Source organism: Solanum lycopersicum, chromosome 9, assembly GCF_036512215.1.
Source record: "Solanum lycopersicum chromosome 9, SLM_r2.1".
In the NCBI taxonomy this organism is placed as follows: Eukaryota; Viridiplantae; Streptophyta; class Magnoliopsida; order Solanales; family Solanaceae; genus Solanum; species Solanum lycopersicum.
Genome location: NC_090808.1, coordinates 13,993,616 through 14,013,150, shown reverse-complemented (window position 1 = coordinate 14,013,150; position 19,535 = coordinate 13,993,616). Strand labels below are relative to the sequence as shown.

At 32.5% G+C, this 19,535-nt stretch overlaps 2 protein-coding genes across 2 annotated transcripts; one reads left to right on the top strand and one right to left on the bottom strand.

The window, feature by feature from the left end:
• Positions 1–820: 820 nt before the first annotated feature.
• Positions 821–1,744, bottom strand: LOC138338381 (secreted RxLR effector protein 161-like). The gene is made up of 3 exons (XM_069289336.1): positions 1,649–1,744; positions 1,099–1,276; positions 821–999 (listed from the first exon to the last, which is right to left on the bottom strand). Exons 1-3 carry the CDS (start codon positions 1,742–1,744, stop codon positions 821–823), a joined length of 453 nt encoding a protein of 150 aa, XP_069145437.1.
• A 6,587-nt stretch (positions 1,745–8,331) lies between these two features.
• LOC138338380 (uncharacterized) lies at positions 8,332–18,574 on the top strand. Its single transcript, XM_069289335.1, has 4 exons — positions 8,332–8,448; positions 15,968–16,193; positions 17,099–17,300; positions 18,052–18,574. The coding sequence occupies exons 1-4, from the start codon at positions 8,332–8,334 to the stop codon at positions 18,572–18,574; spliced, it is 1,068 nt and encodes a 355-aa protein (XP_069145436.1).
• Positions 18,575–19,535: the final 961 nt, after the last annotated feature.

The following is a 19,535-nucleotide window of genomic DNA, read 5'->3' as shown; positions in this document are numbered from 1 at the left end:
AGAGAGTATATCAGTTGAAGGAAGACTATTATGCATAATGAAAGTGTGCTCTGCATTGAACCTCCACTTAGTGAAATAGTAACTTTTACTCCAGAGTCGTAGTGATCTCAGACTTGAACTATGACTGCTTAAGGGAAATAAAATATCACTGCTCACACATAATAATCAACGTGTTGACATGAGCTTTAACAGTCAGCACGTTATGGCCATGTGTTATTCCGGTTTCATGAGTGCATTTGAGAATAAGCCCCATTCTCATAGGAAGTTGCCTACTTCCACACATCACATAGGTGAAATCTGTCGAGAGTGCTCCTATAAGATTAACAGTTCACCCATACAGGCTACAGATATTCATTAAGAGTTTTATCAACTCAACCTTCACAAACTACAGGAAACAATGCACTCACATCATAGGGAGGGGAAAAAATAGTGCATTTTTCACAACAAGTCATCATATGATTAGTTTTTCCCCTTGAACTTGGTTATAGGATCTCTAGTCCCCAGGTTGGGTTTCCTCATATATGACTCAAGGATTTGTAGGCTTCAATCCCATCCCCCTCGATGTTCTCCAGACCTTTTCTCTTGTTAAGGACTTCGTAAGAGGATCTGCAAGATTATCACAAGATTTGACATAGTCAACATTAATGGTACCATTTGTCAAATACGATCTTACATTACTGTGTTTCCTCCTTATAGGTCTGGATTTACCGATGTAATAACGGTTTTGAACTCTACCAATTGCAGTGGTGCTATCACAATGCATTAAAATAGGAGGAATTATTTTTTCAAAATAAGGAATTTGAAATAATAAATCTTTTAATCAATTCGCTTCCTCACTAGCTGAAGCTAAAGTAATTAGTTCAACCTCCATGGTAGATTTAGCAATTATAGTTTGCTTTTTTGATCTCCAACAAACAGCACCACCTCCTAAACTAAAGACATAACCAGTTGTAGAACATGAATCACCTGACAAAGTGTTCCAATCCGTATCACAAAAGCCTTCAAGTACAGCAGGATATTTTTTATAGAACAAACCACAATTTTTCGTTCCAATTAAATATCTGATAACTCTTGTTATAGCATGCCAATGTTGATTACCTGGCTTTCTTGTAAACCTACCAAGTACTCCTACTGCATAGGCAATATCAGGCCTAGTACAATCAATCACATATCTTAAACTTCCGATTATACTAGAATATTCCTTTTGCTTTATTATATCATTTTCACTTTCAACAGGAAATAAGTGAACACTTGAATCAAAAGGAGTAGCAACATGCTTGCAATCATGAAAGTTATATTTTTTCAAATTTTTCTCAACATAATGTGACTGGTCAAGGAAAATCACCTCACATGTTCTTGTTATTTTTATTCCAAGAATAAAATTTGCCTCACCAAGATCTTTCATATCAAATTGGCTTCTAAGAACATTTTTAGCTTCATCAATAACATTCATGTTAGAGCCAAAGATCAACAAATCATCAACATATAGGCAAATGATCACATGTGAATTATTACAAGACTTATGATATATGCACTTATCACACACATTTGTTTTAAAACCATTTTCAATTATGCAGGAATCAAACTTTTCATGCCATTGATTTGGTGCCTATTTCAAGCCATATAGGGATTTAGTAAGTTTACATACTTTGCTTTCTTGGCCTGCTTCAACAAAACACTCGGGCTGGTCCATATATATTTCTTCATTTAGGTCTCCATTTAGAAAAGCAGTTTTTACATCCATTTGATGAATTTGCAAATCAAAAATTGCAGCCATAGCAACTAAAAGTCTAATGGATGTAATTCTTGTTACCGGAGAAAAAGTATCAAAAAATTTTATGCCTTCTAGTTGTTTAAAACCTTTTGCAACTAGCCTAACTTTGTATTTATCAATAGATCCATCCGGTTTCAACTTTTTCTGTAAGACCCATTTACAACTAATTGTTTTACAACCCGGTGGTAAATCAACTAACTTCCAAGTTTTATTAGAAATTAGAGTTTCCATTTCATCATTTACAGCCTCTTTCAAAAAAATAGAATCATGTGAAGATAATGTTTTTTTCAAAGTTAGAGGTTCATTTTTAACATTAAACACATAAAAATCAGGACCAAAATCTTTTTCTACTCTAGCTCTTTTACTTTTTCTTAACTCAAAATCAACAACTTCTTTATTTTTGAAAGTTGAAGTAGAAGAACTAGGTAGTGACAAAATATTTTGTTCAATCCTTTGACCCCCACTATTTTTAGTATCAAAAGAAAATTTATTTTCAAGAAAAATCGCATCACCAGATTCTATTACAATAGTATCTTCAAGATTAAAAAATCTATAGGTTGTACTATTTAAAGCATAACCAAGAAAAGCACAAGTAGTAACTTTCTTACCCAACTTTGTAATCTTGGGATCCATTAGCCTCACAAAGTCTAGAACACCCCGAACTCTTAGATATCCCAAACTTGGCTTGTAACCTTTTCACAATTCAAAAGGTGTCAATTTAGACTTTTTATGAGGCACACAATTCAACACATAACAAGCAGTTAAGATAGCTTCACCCCAAAAATTTAATGATGCATGTGACTCAATAAGCATGACATTAGTCAATTCAACCAAGGTTCTATTTTTCCTTTCTTCTACTCCATTAGACGAAGGAGAGTAAGGAGGAGTAGTTTCATGAATTATTCTCAATGATCTAACAAAAGAATTAAACTCATTTGATTCATATTCACGGCCTCTATCACTTTTAATTCTTTTTATTTTTCTTCCAAACTGATTTTCAACCTCATTGAGATAAGTTTTGAAATTTTCAACAGCATCAGCTTTATTTTTCATCAAGTAAACATATGTAAAATTAGAAAAATCATCAATGAAAGTGATAAAATATCTATTACTCCACGAGTTAGAATTCTACCAAGTTTACAAATATCAGTTTGAACTGATTCTAACAAATCAGTTTTTCTTTCAACTTGAAAATGAGGCCTTTTAGTGATCTTGGCGTTACTACAAGCCTCACACTTTTCAAAATTCTTTTTAACCATTCGGATTAATCCTAAACTACTCATGATTACAACATAAAGATCATTAATATGACACAAAAATACCTTTCTTCACTATTACATATTGATTAGATTCAATAATCTGTTTAAAGTCTGCTTTATTAAGAAGAAAACTAGACATCAAAATTTTTCTCATAGAAGGAGTATAAAGTACATCTTTCAATGTTAATATCTTTCCAGAAGTAAAACACAATCCAACATCTCCCTTTCCAAGAACTTGAGTAGTGTGAGCATCACCAAACATGATGGTTTTGGGCTCCTCAAAATGAGTATATTTTTTAAAGCAGTCTTTGTCATAACAGACATGACGATTTGCACCAGAATCAGCCCACCATCCATCAACATTCTCAACCATGTTTATGTCGATAATCACCGCCACAAAAGGTTCTTCGATAACGTTTGCTTAAGGGTTAGGACCACGTTTCCGGAATCTGCAAAATCGAGCAATATGCCCATTCTTGCCACAAACAAAGCACGGTCCCTTTTCTTGAACTTGTTGATTTTGTGCTTGGTGATTTACACCATTATTTTTTTTTGGGAGGTCTACCATTATTTTTCTTGAATTTTTTCTTCTTAGGCTTTAAATAAGTATTTTTGTGAGTTCCTGGAGTAGCATTATTCGAAGTAATTAAATTTACCTTCGATGTGATGTTGTTCTCTTTTGTTTGTAAAAGTGCATCTTGGCCCCTTGCTTCTTCTTCCATGCGTATTTTCATTATCAAGGTTTCAAGAGAGGTTTCCTTTTGTTTGTGGCTCATAGTTTTTTGAAATTCCTTCCAAGAAGGTGGAAGTTTATCCTCTACGCCACAAACAATAAGGTTATTTCCAATTTTAACCTCTTCAGACCTAAGCTCTCCAACAATCATGATGAAGTCTTGAGCTTGATCTACCACTGATTTGTTGTCCACCATTTGGAAATGAAAAAATCTACTAGTTGCATATTTTTTCATCCAGCCTCTTCGGTAGCATACTTACTCTGCCATGCCTTCCAAATTTTCTTTGCACTAGAGTAAGTTCTATTATAATAATCATAAATATTATCAGATAGACAATTAAGAAGATAATACCGACACTTATAGGAATCACCATCGTACTTTTCCACTTTCTCTAGATGAGAAATAGTTTCATCATCATTCATAGTAGTGGTGTCTTCTTTATTTGGATTCTTCTCGGTTAATACATAAGAAACATTGAGAAGACTTAAGTAGAAAAGTATTTTAGCCTTCAATCTCTTGAAATGGTTACCATTGAACCGAAATGGCTTGTTAAGATCTCCCATCTTGACATCCACAGTTTTTTCAATTGTAGCCATCTTTGAATCTCGTTAAATTTGTTAGTGAAAAAACTTACAAGATAATAAAATTGCAAGATAACAACTGAAAATAAAATGAAGAAACTAATCTCTTCAGGCTAGCGCGGATATCTCGCTCTCTTTAAGGAGATTCAAGCCCACTGCAGCAAATGTTTTCACCGGTCCAGCAGTAGTCCTCTTTGACTTGTCCCCTCCAGGATACAACAGGCTTCACAAAGTATAACTCAACAACTCTGGACAAGAGTTGAGTCCAAATCTCCATAAAAAATAATACCTCCCTTCAACTAATACGAACTCTCTTTTAGACTAACTCTTTCACTCTTTGTTTTGTCTTATGTATTGTGTGTCCAAACCAAATGAAGACCACCACTATTTATACTACAAGAATTCTTCCTAGCAATGAATAGGAAGATAATGGAGGTAGTAAGTAATGGCCTTGGGAGTTACATAGGTTACAATAGAAGTTACATAGGTTACATAGGTTACAATATGTGTTACATAGGTTACATAGGTTATGAAGAGTAATGGGGGAATTAAGATTGAAATAAAGTGATGGACAACCAATGCTAATGGATGATGTAGAAGTTATTCATTCCAATGTTTATTGAAATGTTTTTATCTCTACAATGAATTCAACCAATAAAGTCAAAAGTAATGGCATTACATGGCTACCAAGTCAAAGATGAATAGCATGATTACATTGGTAGTTTAAAACACAAATGCCTACCAATGATCATTCTTATAACTCCAAAATAAATTAATTAAATATGTTAAATAGACCTAACACATATCACTAACCTTTAAAGGAAAAATATTAACATCTATTAAATATCTAATTAATAGGGTGTTTGAAATGACTTAAACATTGGTCAAACCTATTTCCGGGTAAGCTTTTTACTTCTGAAGTGTTTGACAAACATAAAAAAATTTAAAATATCTAAAAAATGACTTAAAATAAGTTGGAAAGTGTTTGCAAAAATAAAAATTGACATGAAATAAGTTTAAAATCACTTAAAATATGTCAAAAATCAAAAGTAGGTCCCACCCCCCTTATTTTTATTTTTTAACTTAAAAGTCATTTTAGTTTGATTTTATTTTCACTTAAAAGCTACTTTTTTTAAGTCATTCCAAATCGACTCTAAATGTCAAATAAGATTCTCTTAGTCAACTCTATTCTTCTACAATTTCATGGTAAAAGAGGCAAGTATAAGGAATATACTTCTCTATTAAGTAATTATTTAGGACTAATTTATAACTATTATGACAAATTTCACGCCCCGAGCGTACACCCTGGACGTGGCCGACACCCAATGACCATTGTTGGTCTTGAACGAACCCTTGGTCTGGCTTACTTAACTCAGCGAAATACTTAACTTAATCATAATGACAGAAACATTCTCATAAATAAACTTACATAATTGTCTTGGCCAAAATGGCACTGAAGTCTCAAAATTTGAACATATGAAATGTGAGATAAACAGAAACTCAGACTGAACAATATGACTGATCATTTGTCTATAAAGTCTCTATAATACTAATATGAATGTTGGGACAAACCCAATAATATTCTATAAATGAAAAAGAAGGGAAATAAATAAAAGAATCCTCCGGAATGCAAAGAGGCTCACCACTGACTTTTAGTGCACAAACTGGATCAACGAGTAGCTGGATGCTGATCCTTGTTACCTGCGTCTGCATCATAAGATGATGTATGCCAACTGGAATCAGTACATTAATGCGAGTTGGAATGGTAAATAACAACTTAAGCTCGAAAAGAATAAGAAGAAACACTTACCTTGGCTCTGCTCAACTCATTAAGTACTAAACTTAATAAACAAAATAAAGACATATGCAATGTGTGTGTGTGTGTCTATATATATATATATATATAGAGAGAGAGAGAGAGAGAGAGAGAGGGAGAGAGAGAGCTTTAAAAAAGTGTAAACAACCCAGTTCGTTAAAGAAAATGCAATAACAAACTCAACTTTACTTATATATAAATGTAATATAGTTTCAGTGGCAGATTCCCTAACCGACAACCACCACTATGAGCCTAAATGGTGATACAACGTCTCGCCCACGCTGCCAAAATCGTCCTATACTTTGTTGTCGCACAAAACTCCTCAACATAATGGATCCACTAACTTAACTTACGTGATCATCTAAAAATTATGACCCGTAATACCCATTGTGGCAACATGGTATACATGGAGACTTGAGTTAATAAGAACTCTCATCCCCATATTGCTGCTCAAGACTTCTCCAAAAATATACTTTAGCTCATGCTTTTAAAATAACTTTCTTCCTTTGGGTTGAGATAATTTTCTCACTACTTTAGCTTTAAAAAGATTTCTTGGGATCAATTTATCATTTTTATTATTCGAAACGCTTTTGGAAATCTCCTCTTTAAGTTAAATGTTAAAACATTATAGGCTTTTAGGGAATACTTAGTTCCCTTATAACTTTTAAGAAATGAACTCAACTTTTTACTCTCTGTTAATCTTGAAAACTTGAGTCTTAATTAACTCTTAAAGAACACTTAGTTCCCTTATATTTCATTAAAGAAAAGACTTCAACTTTTTCTCTTCACTTTAACTTGAAACTTGAGACTTAAAACTAAGTTAAAGTGTTTAATAAAGATTCTTGAAAACATTTAAGAACTTTGCTTTAACTTACTTCTTTAACTTTAGACTTGACTATTTACTCCTAGACTTTGATGTTAGCTTTCCTTGAATTGGATTATGGATTCAAGGTTATGATTTATTTTCTTTAGTAATTTCTAGGTGTTTAGAAATCATTTGAAGTAAATAGAATCATTGGGAGGTGTTAATATACCATAAAAGGACTTAAAAGGGATAAAATACAAAAATTGGGGGAAAATGTCGATCCAGGCGCATTCAGGGGGCGCCGCGCCAGCCTCAATTAATTGAGGCCGATTCCTCGCGCACTTGGGGACACCGAGCTAGGACCTAGTGACTGAGGCCACTTTTTGGCGCACTGCAAGTGCGACATGCCTTGCTTGCCCAGGTGCGTCTGATAGACTTTTCAACTCGTTTTTCAACCTCTAAACCCTCCAAACGTCCCTAGTTCTTTCACTAAACACTTAGGACTATTGGTAGCCTCAATATCCACCAAATTCAACTAAAAAACAACCTGGAAAAATCAGAATCAACCAATAATAGGCAGCCAACAATTCAATCAACAAGAATTCAACACTTTTTTTCAAGAACTTAAACTTCTAACATGAAATCAAATCATAGATTTGCTAAATTGAAATAAATTGGTGTGTGGGTGAACTAACCCAATAGAAAATATCTTACATACCTTAATACGGATCACTTACAATTTCTTGGCGTTCTTGACGAAACCTTGATCTTCCTCCCTTCTCCTTCTTCTCTTCTCTTTTCTCTCAATCCCTAATCGTGAATTGATTTTCAAAAATTGACTTAAGGCTTATTTTTACCCCAATTATACCCTTAAAATGAATTAGGAAATAATTTGGTGAAAAGACTAGTTTGCCCTTAGTTAAATTCGGACTTGGACATTCCTCACTTCAACAACCCAACTTCCTATATGCATATCTCCCTCATACGATAGAAAAAATGCGCAAACTCGATGGCGTTGAAAAGACATCTCCAAGGGCATTGAATATGACCAAGACTCACTTCTTAAACTTAGGATTTTTTTCATTTTCCTTTCTTTCCGAAAGTGATTTCTCTAATTTCTTAACTCATTCTTAGTTATTTAGATTTACGAGATGTTACAACAAAGATGAATGATGCTGGTGCAAGAATTAAATGTGCAACATGTAAGTACCAAAGAAAACAATGTGAGGAGAATTGTCAGTTAGATCCATTTTTTCCTACCAATAAAGTTGAAGATTATGACAAAGTTATTTGACTTTACAAAGTAAGCACTATCATACATATGCTTAATTTTATTGCTGACAATAAAAAAAAAAAGCAAAAATGGCTGAAACCCTAATTTTAGAGGCTACGATTAGGTATGAAAATCTTGTTTATGGGTGCATTGCCATTGAAAATAAATTGAAGATAGAATTGCGTGAAAGATCAATCTGGAACAAGGTAAATTCTTTCTTATATATATATATATATATATATATATATATATATATATATATATATATAGAGAGAGAGAGAGAGAGAGAGAGAGAGAGAGATAGATAGATAGATAGATAGATAGATCTTAATGACTTTCTCCTATTTTATTCGAAGTTTATCGTCAAAATGATCAATTAAAGAACATGATATATCACTTTCTCTTTTACTTACCAATTGAGATCTTTTGATTCTTATATATATCTGTATATATATATATATATATATATTAGTAGTCAAACCATGAATGAAGATATGAATTTTCACTTTTCATTGTCATGATTTGGTATCAATATTTCATTCATATAAGTAATTTTTCATATATAAAATTTAGTCTTTAAAGAACTTTAAAGACAAAAAACTAGCAGAACTTGACTGTTGGGCCCAAGCCTTGCCCAAACACCATAAACACTATCAATACATTATCTATCATAATTAAGGATATACATTAAGGTCATGTAATCGCCAAGCCTGGATAGTATAGGTTGAGATGATTCTCCGTAATAATTATGTACCCATACCATCCACGATTGGTCATTTTTCTTATATAAGTTTTATAGTAGGTTTTAAAGTATAAGTTGTATACCTCTATAAAGTTCACACCTCCACTGGATTTGGGGCATCATAACGTTTTCCAAGCAATCAATACTTTTTTAGGGGCATCAGCATATTCAGTTAATAAAAACCTTTTACAACTATATACAATGTCATGTATGCTCTACTTAGGTAGTGTGAAGACTTGTGACTAGAATATTTGTATGACAAATAAGATACGTTTGCCTAATTGAGTTCTATAAAATAGAAATATACTGGTCCAACATAAAATTCTTCTCAACACACTTTATAAATGAAAGGCCTATATTGGACTATGGACATTTAATTTAGTACTTAAAGGTACTCTAAGATACTTGAAAAATGAGGAAGCTCTCCCGTCACAAAATTTAGCTCTTGAATTAAATTGTCTTGGACATTCATCTTAAACCCTCTAAGACATATGCTAATTTATCAATATTAATCACCTACTTTGAAGCTTGAGATAAGAACATCTAAACCATGTTCATAAAGACATTTAACAAATCTAACATCACATCTACGAAATCGTAGTAAATCGCAGCATAACCCGGATGGATTATTCCCTTTTGTATTTGGTATCATTTTATGTAAGGCCTTCAAGATTTATGGAAGGTATTCCATAGCCAAAACATATATAAAAGGAGGGAAGGCTAAAAAAATGAGTGAAAGTTTTCTCTTTTATCATGATTGAATAGGTAATAGTGACAACACGCTACAGTATCCAACTAACTCTTACTATGCCATGAAACTTAAGTTCACAATAGATTTTGTTTGAGAAAATAGGATTATAAGCTTTTTTATGTTTACTTTCACCATACAACCTTTTTATATTATTATTGATAGCACTTGTAGTAACAAAATTGTATGATATATTAGACCTATTATTGAACTCATCACATGTGACAATATTCTAGTGATCATTTTTATATGTTTTTTTATTTTATATAAATAATCTTTTTGAAAAGTACTTACTCACCCCCTATAACACAATTTTTGTTAACCTACAATACAATGCAACAATCAGAAAAATGCATACACACTTAACATATATCAAATCATGTATAATTTATTGATTGCACAATTATTTTATTTTGTGCAGAAAAATAAAGAGACCAATAAAAGCGGCACACAAATTTTTCAAGGGCACAAGTCTGGATGGACTTTGGAAAAAGTTACGAGCATTACTGAGAATCTTACCATTCAAGATGTGAAAAAAACCAGGTCATGACGTATTATATAAATGTTTACATGTTTAATCAAATAATTTTTAATTAAGGTCATTTTAGAAATTTTTCCTTGAAGGAAACTCTATATCAATCAGTATGAACCTTTTTTATAAATTTTAACTTCACCTTTAAAGTAAGGAATTCTCTAAGAAAATTATACTAACAATTTTGCCTGTAAACATTGTGTGCAGCGTCTAACATTTGTATTTATTTGTCTATATTTTAGTGTTGATTTCAATGACAATGATGGGACCTAGGAATCACTAGAATTTGCAATGAAGTTGAGATGAAGATCATAACTTATATAGATTATTTGATTTTTCAGAAATTTATTTTTGATGACGTAAAATAATATCTTATAAAGTTTATTGATTACATGACCTTGTGTCCAAAAGAGAGAACAAAAAAAGTTGGAGTATATTTGAACACTACAATCTCGTTGTGTTTTTAATTAAATAGTTTCTACTCACGTGCCTTGCACGTATAAGTTGAACTATTGGTACACTGTTTTTAAAAAAAATATCTATTAAATTAAGTCTTTGAGTTTATATATGAAAGACATAAGAATAACATACAAGTTTCTTTGAACATTATCAATATGAATTATCATATAGTGATTTGTTTGACGATTTTGTACATGTATTATGCATCAACACTAACAAGGTAGCTAACTGGAGCACTAGCAATATTTTTCTAGGTGTTGGATTTTAAAGGTGTGAACAAGAAATTAGGGGTTTTGACTTTTCCTAAGAGTTGTGGCCTTTATGAAAGATTGTGTCTTTTCTATAGAGTTGTGACCGTTTGAAAAGGTTGTGCCTTTTCCAAAGGGTTGTGGCCTTTCTGAAAGATTGTTTTTTTTTTTCAAAAAAGTTGTGACCTTTAACCTTTGTTGGCTATAAATAGAGAGGATTTCTCTCATTTTTCTACATAAAATTCCTCCTTTCTTTTGCATACATTTCTTAAAAACAAATTCTATCGATCGTGTTTGTATATGTGATTTGTTGCTATCATTTGAGTTCGTTGAAATTATCGAAGTTTGAGATACCACTACTTCTTTAATGATTAATCCATTTTATCTTGGGAGTAATTAATCTGTTACCTCGGGTACTTGAGGTGACTAAATTTCTTAACGACACAAAGTGAATCTGTAGACTCAGATTGTCCTTTTCTTTTTCTTTCATCTTTTATAACTTCTTGTTGCTAATCTGAATACAAGAGACAACAAACTTAAGAAATTTAAATATTGATGGTATTTTCTGTGGTAAGGAAATTACTTCTACTTTCTATGTTCTTTTTGGTGAAAAGGGGAAAGAAGAAAAAGAGAATTATTATATCATATGATAAAAGGGATTTGGGATGAATCAATACTACTTTAATATATTTGAGTATATTTTATATAGTATGTTTTCCTAAGATGGGTAAGATTATGTTTATTTTGTTTCCTAGTGCATTGAAGCAAATCACCCCTTCACTTTTCTTTTCAATAAGAAAAGTTATTCTATGCATAAAGGTTATATTATGCACTTTAAAAAAAATTATATATTCTTACTTTTATATAACTATGAGAAGAAGTAAATGAACAAATATTATCTCCTAACAATATTTGAATATGAGTTTAGTTTCTTGAAGAAATTAAATGTCCTCTTGAGAAAAATAGGAATATGATGGAAACTGAGAAAAGTAGAAAAAAATAGCAAGGAAAGTGACTTGCATGAAATCATTGCTAACACATAGATTATGATTCAATGAGAGTAAAGATCAGGTTCTATCTTTATTTCCCTTTATTATGTTATTTTCCTATCATGTATAAGTTATGAGATTTATTTCGTAGATGTTAGGATAGATGGTCATTATATGATGATCTCAGAATATATGTTTACTATTACTTATATATATTCTGTTTAAAAGAGAATTTTATTTTTGTAGTTTTCTACTCCATATAAAATTTGATTGTGTTTAACTTTCAAAGACCAAAATTTTCTAATTATTTTACTTCTTCGAATGAAGAATATAAGAATCTCACGAACAAATCACATTGTGCATTGGTTGAAGAATATATAAAATTCACCAATTACTTAAATACTTTGTATGAATAAATATTCTAACTTGAAAAGTACAAAATTTTCGTCAGAAATATTTAGATTAAATGATCTGAACAAGATAAAATCTTCACCTTTAGCTAGAAACAATGTTGTATTTGGGGATAATGCCCAAGTACCCCCTCAACCTATGTCCGAAATCTCCTAAACACACTTATACTATACTAAGGTCCTATTACCCCCCTGAACTTATTTTATTAATAATTTTTTATCCCTTTTTAGCCTACGTGGCACTATCTTGTGGGCCCAATAATGGTTGACTTTTTTTTTCAAACTAGTGCCACGTAGGCTAAAAAGGGGTAGAAAATTACTAATAAAATAAGTTCAGGGGGGTAATAGGACCTTAGTATAGTATAAGTGTGTCTTTGGGATTTCGGGCATAGGTTGAGGGGGTACTTGTGCCCTTGTATTTGAGGTTTCTAGAGATTAAATTTTTTTTTTGTTTACCACTCTGTTTAAAGGTGAAACTAATTCGAAGAATATAAAATTTTCATCAAATTGAAGGTTCATTCGGTTAACGATTAGAAGAATATAAAAACTTCATCGTTTAACTAGAAACAATTTGGATAGAGATTGAATCTTTACTGTTAGTATTCTAAATACTAAGTGATTTGTCTAGTTATGACAAAAAGGGAAAACAAACACTAGTAACATAAAATTAGTATTTTGTGCATACAATAGGTGTTTCTATGGATTAAATCTCCAAAAGAACGATTCGTATTGCTAATATGTATTGTTTCTATGCAATTTGAAAGCATGAAAAAAATGTGAAAAATATTTTAAATACTTGAAAAATATTTTTGAGAACATATTTATAATGTTAAGATTCTTTACTTTTGATAAAGACAAAATTAGACTAACTATCTAATTTAAATTTGAAAGTTTAATATATGAAACTTATTAACATTCTTGTGTTATGTAAGACCCACAAAATTCTTAGAGTATATTTGATATTGTGGTTATTGAGTCTCTTTTTACTAGTATATGAGTGACTAGTATAATATCACAAAATTCTATGACTCGTTCAAAAGAATTTTGTTCTTTGGTATAAAGTCACTTAAAATATTATAATTTTTCATGAAAAGATATGTCAAATAAATTTATTTGTATAGACAAGAACGTTGGTGAAAAGTGATATGTTATATTTGTGTTGTAAAACAAATATTTGAGTCATATTGCTCTTATTGGACTTATGAGACTATGATCATGAGTAATTCTACAACGAATTAAATGTTATGGAAAGTTCTTCCGTAAAGGACATCTGACAAGGTGTTGACTCTAAAACAATGTTTATACTGGACAAAGTTATAAAAAGTAAAGACCAAAATATCTGTTAGAAAGAGCTACCTCATAGAAAGTCTTTTTAACTCAGTATTTCTGGTTGTTTTTACTAGCTTGAATCAGATTGTTTGTGACATGAACACTTGAAACATGTCAATAAGCCACATAAATAGCCACTAACTAGGATTACCTCAATTAAGAGGTTAATTGCGCTAGTTGAGGTATATGACCTTCAAAATAGTCAAAGTGGATGTGAAAATATTTTTTTTAAATGGAGAATAGGATGAAGAAATCTACATGGAACAACCTGAGGGTTTTGTGGTTCCTGGTAAATAAAAGAAAGTTTGTAAACTTATAAAGTCACTTTTTGGACTAAAAACAAGCGCCCAAATAATATAACACGCGAAGTATGACCAAACTATGTTGACAAATGAATTCAAAATTAATGAATGTGATGAATGTTTTTACATTAAAGACACTCTACTAAGCATATGCTAGAAACTAACTCTGATATGAATGACATTGAAGTTATTGTTGTGATTGAAAAGTACTTGAAAAGTTTAAGTATTTGAATTTAAATATTGTCAAGACTCCAATAAATGTGAGATTTATACTTCAAAAGAATGAAGGCAAAAGTGACTCACAATTGGATTATGTTAGAGTATTGAGAAGTATGATGCATATCATGAAGTGTACACGATCAATATTAACATGTGCTATTAGTAAACTAAGTCAGTTCACAAGTAATCTCAATCAAACTCATTAGATGACAATAAAAATAGTTTTGGGGTATTTAAAACATACCAAAAGCTATTGTTTGCATTATTAACTAATATTCAGTGGTATTGAAAGAATATAGCGATACAAATTTAATCACCAGGTCAAATAAAGTAAAATTCACGAGTCGATATGTATTTACTCTTTGTAGAGTACCAGTCTCTTGGAAATTTTCCAAATAGAAATGTATTACTCTCTCTACTATGAAATTTGAGTTTATCACTCTAGATAAGGTCGGTGAATAAGTTGAATAACTCTGAAATTTCTTGAAAGATATTTGGCCAAACCTTTGCTCCAATATGCATACATTGTGAGAGTTAATTTGCAATAGTTAGGGTATGGAGCATGACGTGTAACGGAAAGTCTCGTCACATATGATATAGAAAAATAATGTATCTACGGAATAACACATTTAGAAATCACATATGTAAGTGCGAAGTGTAAGCCACTTCAAGGAGAAACCGGTAAGGCCAGTTCTCTAAGAACTTATAAATCAAGACATATTAATGGATGAAACGAACAAAACAATGAGAAAAAAAATTAGTTCAAGGATTAATTGTGTGACTTATTTTATCTAGGTATACACTTAAGCTTAATGGTTCAAAGATATCGAATCTATTGATTGACCGATTATATCTGTTATATGTTTGCTATGGAAAGTTAAAAGGGAATTCACTTATCCAAATGCAATCAATCCTTACTTACATACAAATCACACATATTTCATTCATATGTCTTAACAATAGTCATTCCCTATTCATGTGGGGGGGGGGGATTTAAAAGTGAATAGGAAATAAAGGTTGTTGTGACTCTCCTCAACGGTTGTGACTTTTCCTTAGAGTTGTGACCTTTATGAAAGATTGTGTCTTTTCTAAAGGGTTGTGACTATTTGAAAAGATTGTGCATTTTTCAAATGGTTGTGAACTTTTTGAAAGATTGTCTTTTTTCCAAAAATTTGTGACCATTAACCTTTGTTGGCTATAAATAGAGAGGCTTTCTCTTATTTTTCTGCATAAAATTTCTCCCTTCTTTTGCATACATTTATCAAAAAAAAACAAAATCTATCGATGGTTTCTATATGTGTGATTCGTTACTATCATTTTGAGTTCGTTGAAATTATTGAAGTTTAAGGCACTACTACTTCTGAAATGGTTAATGTGTTTTATCTCGAAAGGAATTAATTTGCAACCTCTGGTACTTAAGGGAATTAAATTTCTTAAGGACATACAGTAAATTCTGTGGACTTGGATAGTTCATTTCTTTTTCTTTTTATATTTTATTAATTCTGATGTAACACCTCATAACTCAAAATATTTAAGAAACTAAAAATAATCACCTGGAATAACACCTCGTAATCGAGTTGTCAAGTTTCAGATTCTTAATGAGCCAGTCATAAAGTGGAGTAGTAGTTCGGCAGTGCCTAAGAATCATTTCATTTCATACCTTAAGGTGAGAAAATTAGTATCAAAGGGATATATCTATCACTTAGTCTGAGTTAATGACTCAAGTGTTGGGATACCTTCCCTTCAGTCAGTTTATATAGTAAAGGAGTTTCCGGAATTTTTTCTTAATGATCTACCTGGAGTTCCTCCTGAGAGAGAAATAGATTTCGGCATAGATATCATTCCAGACACTCGTCTTATCTATATTCCGCCATATAGAATGGCACCAGCAGAATTAAAAAAGTTGAAAGATCAACTGAAAGATATACTAGATAAAGATTTCATAGTGCCTGACGAAGGGGTTATCCGGTCTTGTTTGTAAGGAAGAAAGATGTTTTTCTTAGAATTTGTATAGACTACCGCTAATTAAATAAGGATACCATCAATAATAAGTATCCTCTCCCAATTATAGATGATCTTTTCAATCAACTTTAGGGTGTCACCTGTTTTACAAAAATTGATCTCAGATTTGGCTACCATCATCTGAAAGTTAGGGAATGTGACATTCCAATGACAGCTTTTAGAACCAGATATAAGCATTATAAGTTTTTGGTCTTGTTTTTTGGGTTAACCAATGCACTAGCGGCGTTTATGGATCTTATGAACAGAGTCTTCAAGCGTTATTTAGATATTTTTTTTATCGTCTTCATTGATGATATACTAATCTATTTAAAGAATGAAAAAGATCATGCTAGTCACCTCAGGATAGTCATTCAGACTTTGAAAGATAAGGAGTTGTATGCCAAGTTCTCCAAGTGTGAGTTTTAGCTTAATTCTGTGGCGTTTTCGGGCCACATAGTTTAAGACTATAGAATAAGAGTGGATACCCAAAATATAGAAGCAGTTCAGAGTTGTCCTAGACCCGCGTCTCCAACTGATATAAGGAGTTTCTTAGGTTTGGTTGTCTACTATAGAAGGTTTGTTGAGGGGTTTTCATCTATTTTGTCTCCTTTGACCAAGTTGATTCAGAAGACAGTTAAATTTCAATGGTTTGAAGCTTGTGAGAAAAGCTTTCAGGAATTGAAAAAAAGGTTGACTACTGCCACAATTTTGACCTTACTAGAGGGTACTCAAGGTTTTGTGGTATATTTTGATGCATCTAGAGTTGGGTTGGGTTGTGCGTTAATGCAGAATGACAAAGTTATAGCTTATGTCTCCAGACAGTTGAAGGTTCACTAGAGGAATTACCCAACCAATGACTTGAAGTTGGTTGTTGCAGTATTCGCCTTGAAGATATGGCGTCACTACTTGTATGGAGTTCATGTTGATATATTCACTGATCACAAGAGTTCACAATATGTGTTCACCCAGAAAGATCTAAATCTCAGACAGTGGAGGTGGTTAGAATTACTAAAGGATTATGACATGAGTATTCTTTACCATCAAGGTAAGGCTAATGTGGTCGTTGATTCTTTAAGCAGGTTATCCATGGGGAGTACCGCCCATGTTGAGGAAGAAAAAAAGGACTTAGCTACAAAGACTTGCACGCCTACGAGTCATACTTATAGATTCCACAAAAGGATGAATAGTGATAACCAATGGGTTGAATCATCACTAGTGTCAAAGGTGAAAGAATAGCAAGACCAATACCCCATTTTGCTTGAATTGGAGGCAAATGTTCATAAGCAAAGGATATTAGATTTTGAACAAGGGGGAAATGGTATGTTGAATATCAAGGTAGATTTCGTGTACCTAGGGTAGACGGACTCCAAGAGAGGATCTATAAGAGGATCATAGCTCCAGATATTCCATTCATCCGGGTTCCACATATATGTACTGCAATTTGAGAGAGGTATATTGGTGGGAAGGTATGAAGAAGGTCATTGTGGAGTTTGTTGCCAAATGCCTGAATTGCCGGTAAGTGAAGTAGAACAAAAAAGGCTTGGAGGGTAGGCTCAGAATATAGAATTGCCAGAATAAAAGTGGGAGATGATTAATATGGACTTCATCAAGGGCTTGCCATGATGTCGCAGGTTGCATGATTCAATTTGGGTAATTGTCGATAGAATGACAAAATTAGCCCACTTCTAGCCGGTAAAGGCCATTCATTAGGCAAAGGATCATGCAAAGTTATACATTCAGGAGGTGGTGAGACTTCTTGGAGTCCTAGCTTTGATCATTTGTGATAGAGGTGCATAATTTATAGCTCAATTTTCGAAGTTGGCGAAAAAGGGTTGATAGGACGAAATCTAGTTCACCAAGCCATGGAGAAAGTGAAGGTGATTCAATAAATATTAAAAATAGCACAGAGTCGTCAAAATTCTACACAAATGTTAGGAAAAGGTCGATAGAGTTTGAAGTGGATGATTGGGTATATCTGAAAGTTTCACCCATAAATGATAAGGGGAAACTTAGTCACCGGTATATTGGTCCTTATAGAATATCCAAGAGAATTGGCAATGTAGCTTATGAGTGGGAGCAACTACAAGAGTTAGCAGTGATTCATTCAGTATTTCATATCTCCATGTTGAAGAAGTGCATGGGTGATCTTTCATTGATTGTACCAACTGAAAATGTTGGGATTAAGGATTGCTTATTCTATAAAGAGATTCTGGTTCAGATTTTAGATCGCCAAGTTCACAAGTTGAGAACAAAGAAATTTGTGTCAGTCAAGGTCCTTTGGAGGAACCAATTTGTTGAAGAAGCGACTTGGGAAGCAGAAGAGAATATGAAGAAGAGATACCCATCTCTTTGAATAATGGAGAGAATGCAGATCAAGGTACTAATTCTCTTCTAATTAGTACTTTATAAACTATGAGTAAGTATATTGTTACTTAATTTTGATTGTTGAGGTTGAACTTGAGGTTACTATTCTTAGCTTAGTGAAAGAAATCTCATTCAAGGATGAATATTCCTAAGGGTGAGATATTGTAACACCTCATGAAATAGCTATGAATAAGCTAAGAAACAAAATATAATCACTTTTGAAAAGTAATGGAAAATTTCCTAAGTTAAGAAGTGAGTTCTGGTCATTTTCAAACGGTCATAGCCCCTAGCTCAGAATTAGTTAGAGGTAATTCTTGATATGGATGGAAATCTCTTGGAGATATCTTTCTAACGCCGCTGAGTTTGTACATTTTCGATATCGTATGAGGGAGATATATCTATCAGATGTTGGGTTGTTGGATTAAAGAAGGTCCCTATCTGGATTTAAGGGAGGGAAAACTAGTCTTTCACCAATTGATTTTCTATTTCATTTTAGGGATTTATTTAGGGTAAAAACAAGTTTAGTTTAGTTTTAGAGAATCAAAATCACGCTTAGGGCTTGAAGAAGAGAGAAAAGAGAAAAAAAATGGAGAAAAGTCAAAAATTCGCTAAGAACGCCAAGGTTTGCGAGTGGAATCTGTCGGGAGTGATCCCTATCAAGGTATGTGAGATACTTTTGTGTTGGATTAGTTCAACCACGCACCAACTTGTTTAAATTAAGCAATTTGAGTAAGGTTGAATGATAAAAAGTGAAATTCTTAAAGAACATTGTCGATTTCTTGTTGGTTGAGTTGTTGCATGCCTAGTGTGGATTTGATTCGAGTTTCTGGGTTGTTTTTGGAGTCAAATCTATTGGGTATTGAGGGTACTAATGATCATAAGTGTTGGGGAAAGAACCTTGGAAGTTTAGAGAGTTTAGAGAGTTTAGAGATGAGAAACAAAGAAGAAAA

Coding starts and splice junctions, on each gene's coding strand:
- LOC138338380 (XM_069289335.1), top strand. CDS start 8,332: ATGGCTGAAACCCTAATTTTAGAGGCTACGATTAGGTATGAAAATCTT. Junction 16,194..17,098: donor CGAAGGGGTTATCCGGTCTT/GTTTGTAAGGAA, acceptor TGGTTGTTGCAG/TATTCGCCTTGAAGATATGG. Junction 17,301..18,051: donor GTCGTTGATTCTTTAAGCAG/GTTATCCATGGG, acceptor TTGGCGAAAAAG/GGTTGATAGGACGAAATCTA.
- LOC138338381 (XM_069289336.1), bottom strand. CDS start 1,744: ATGGATGTAAAAACTGCTTTTCTAAATGGAGACCTAAATGAAGAAATA. Junction 1,277..1,648: donor AAGCAGGCCAAGAAAGCAAA/GTATGTAAACTT, acceptor CATGATTGCAAG/CATGTTGCTACTCCTTTTGA. Junction 1,000..1,098: donor TAGGTTTACAAGAAAGCCAG/GTAATCAACATT, acceptor CTGTACTTGAAG/GCTTTTGTGATACGGATTGG.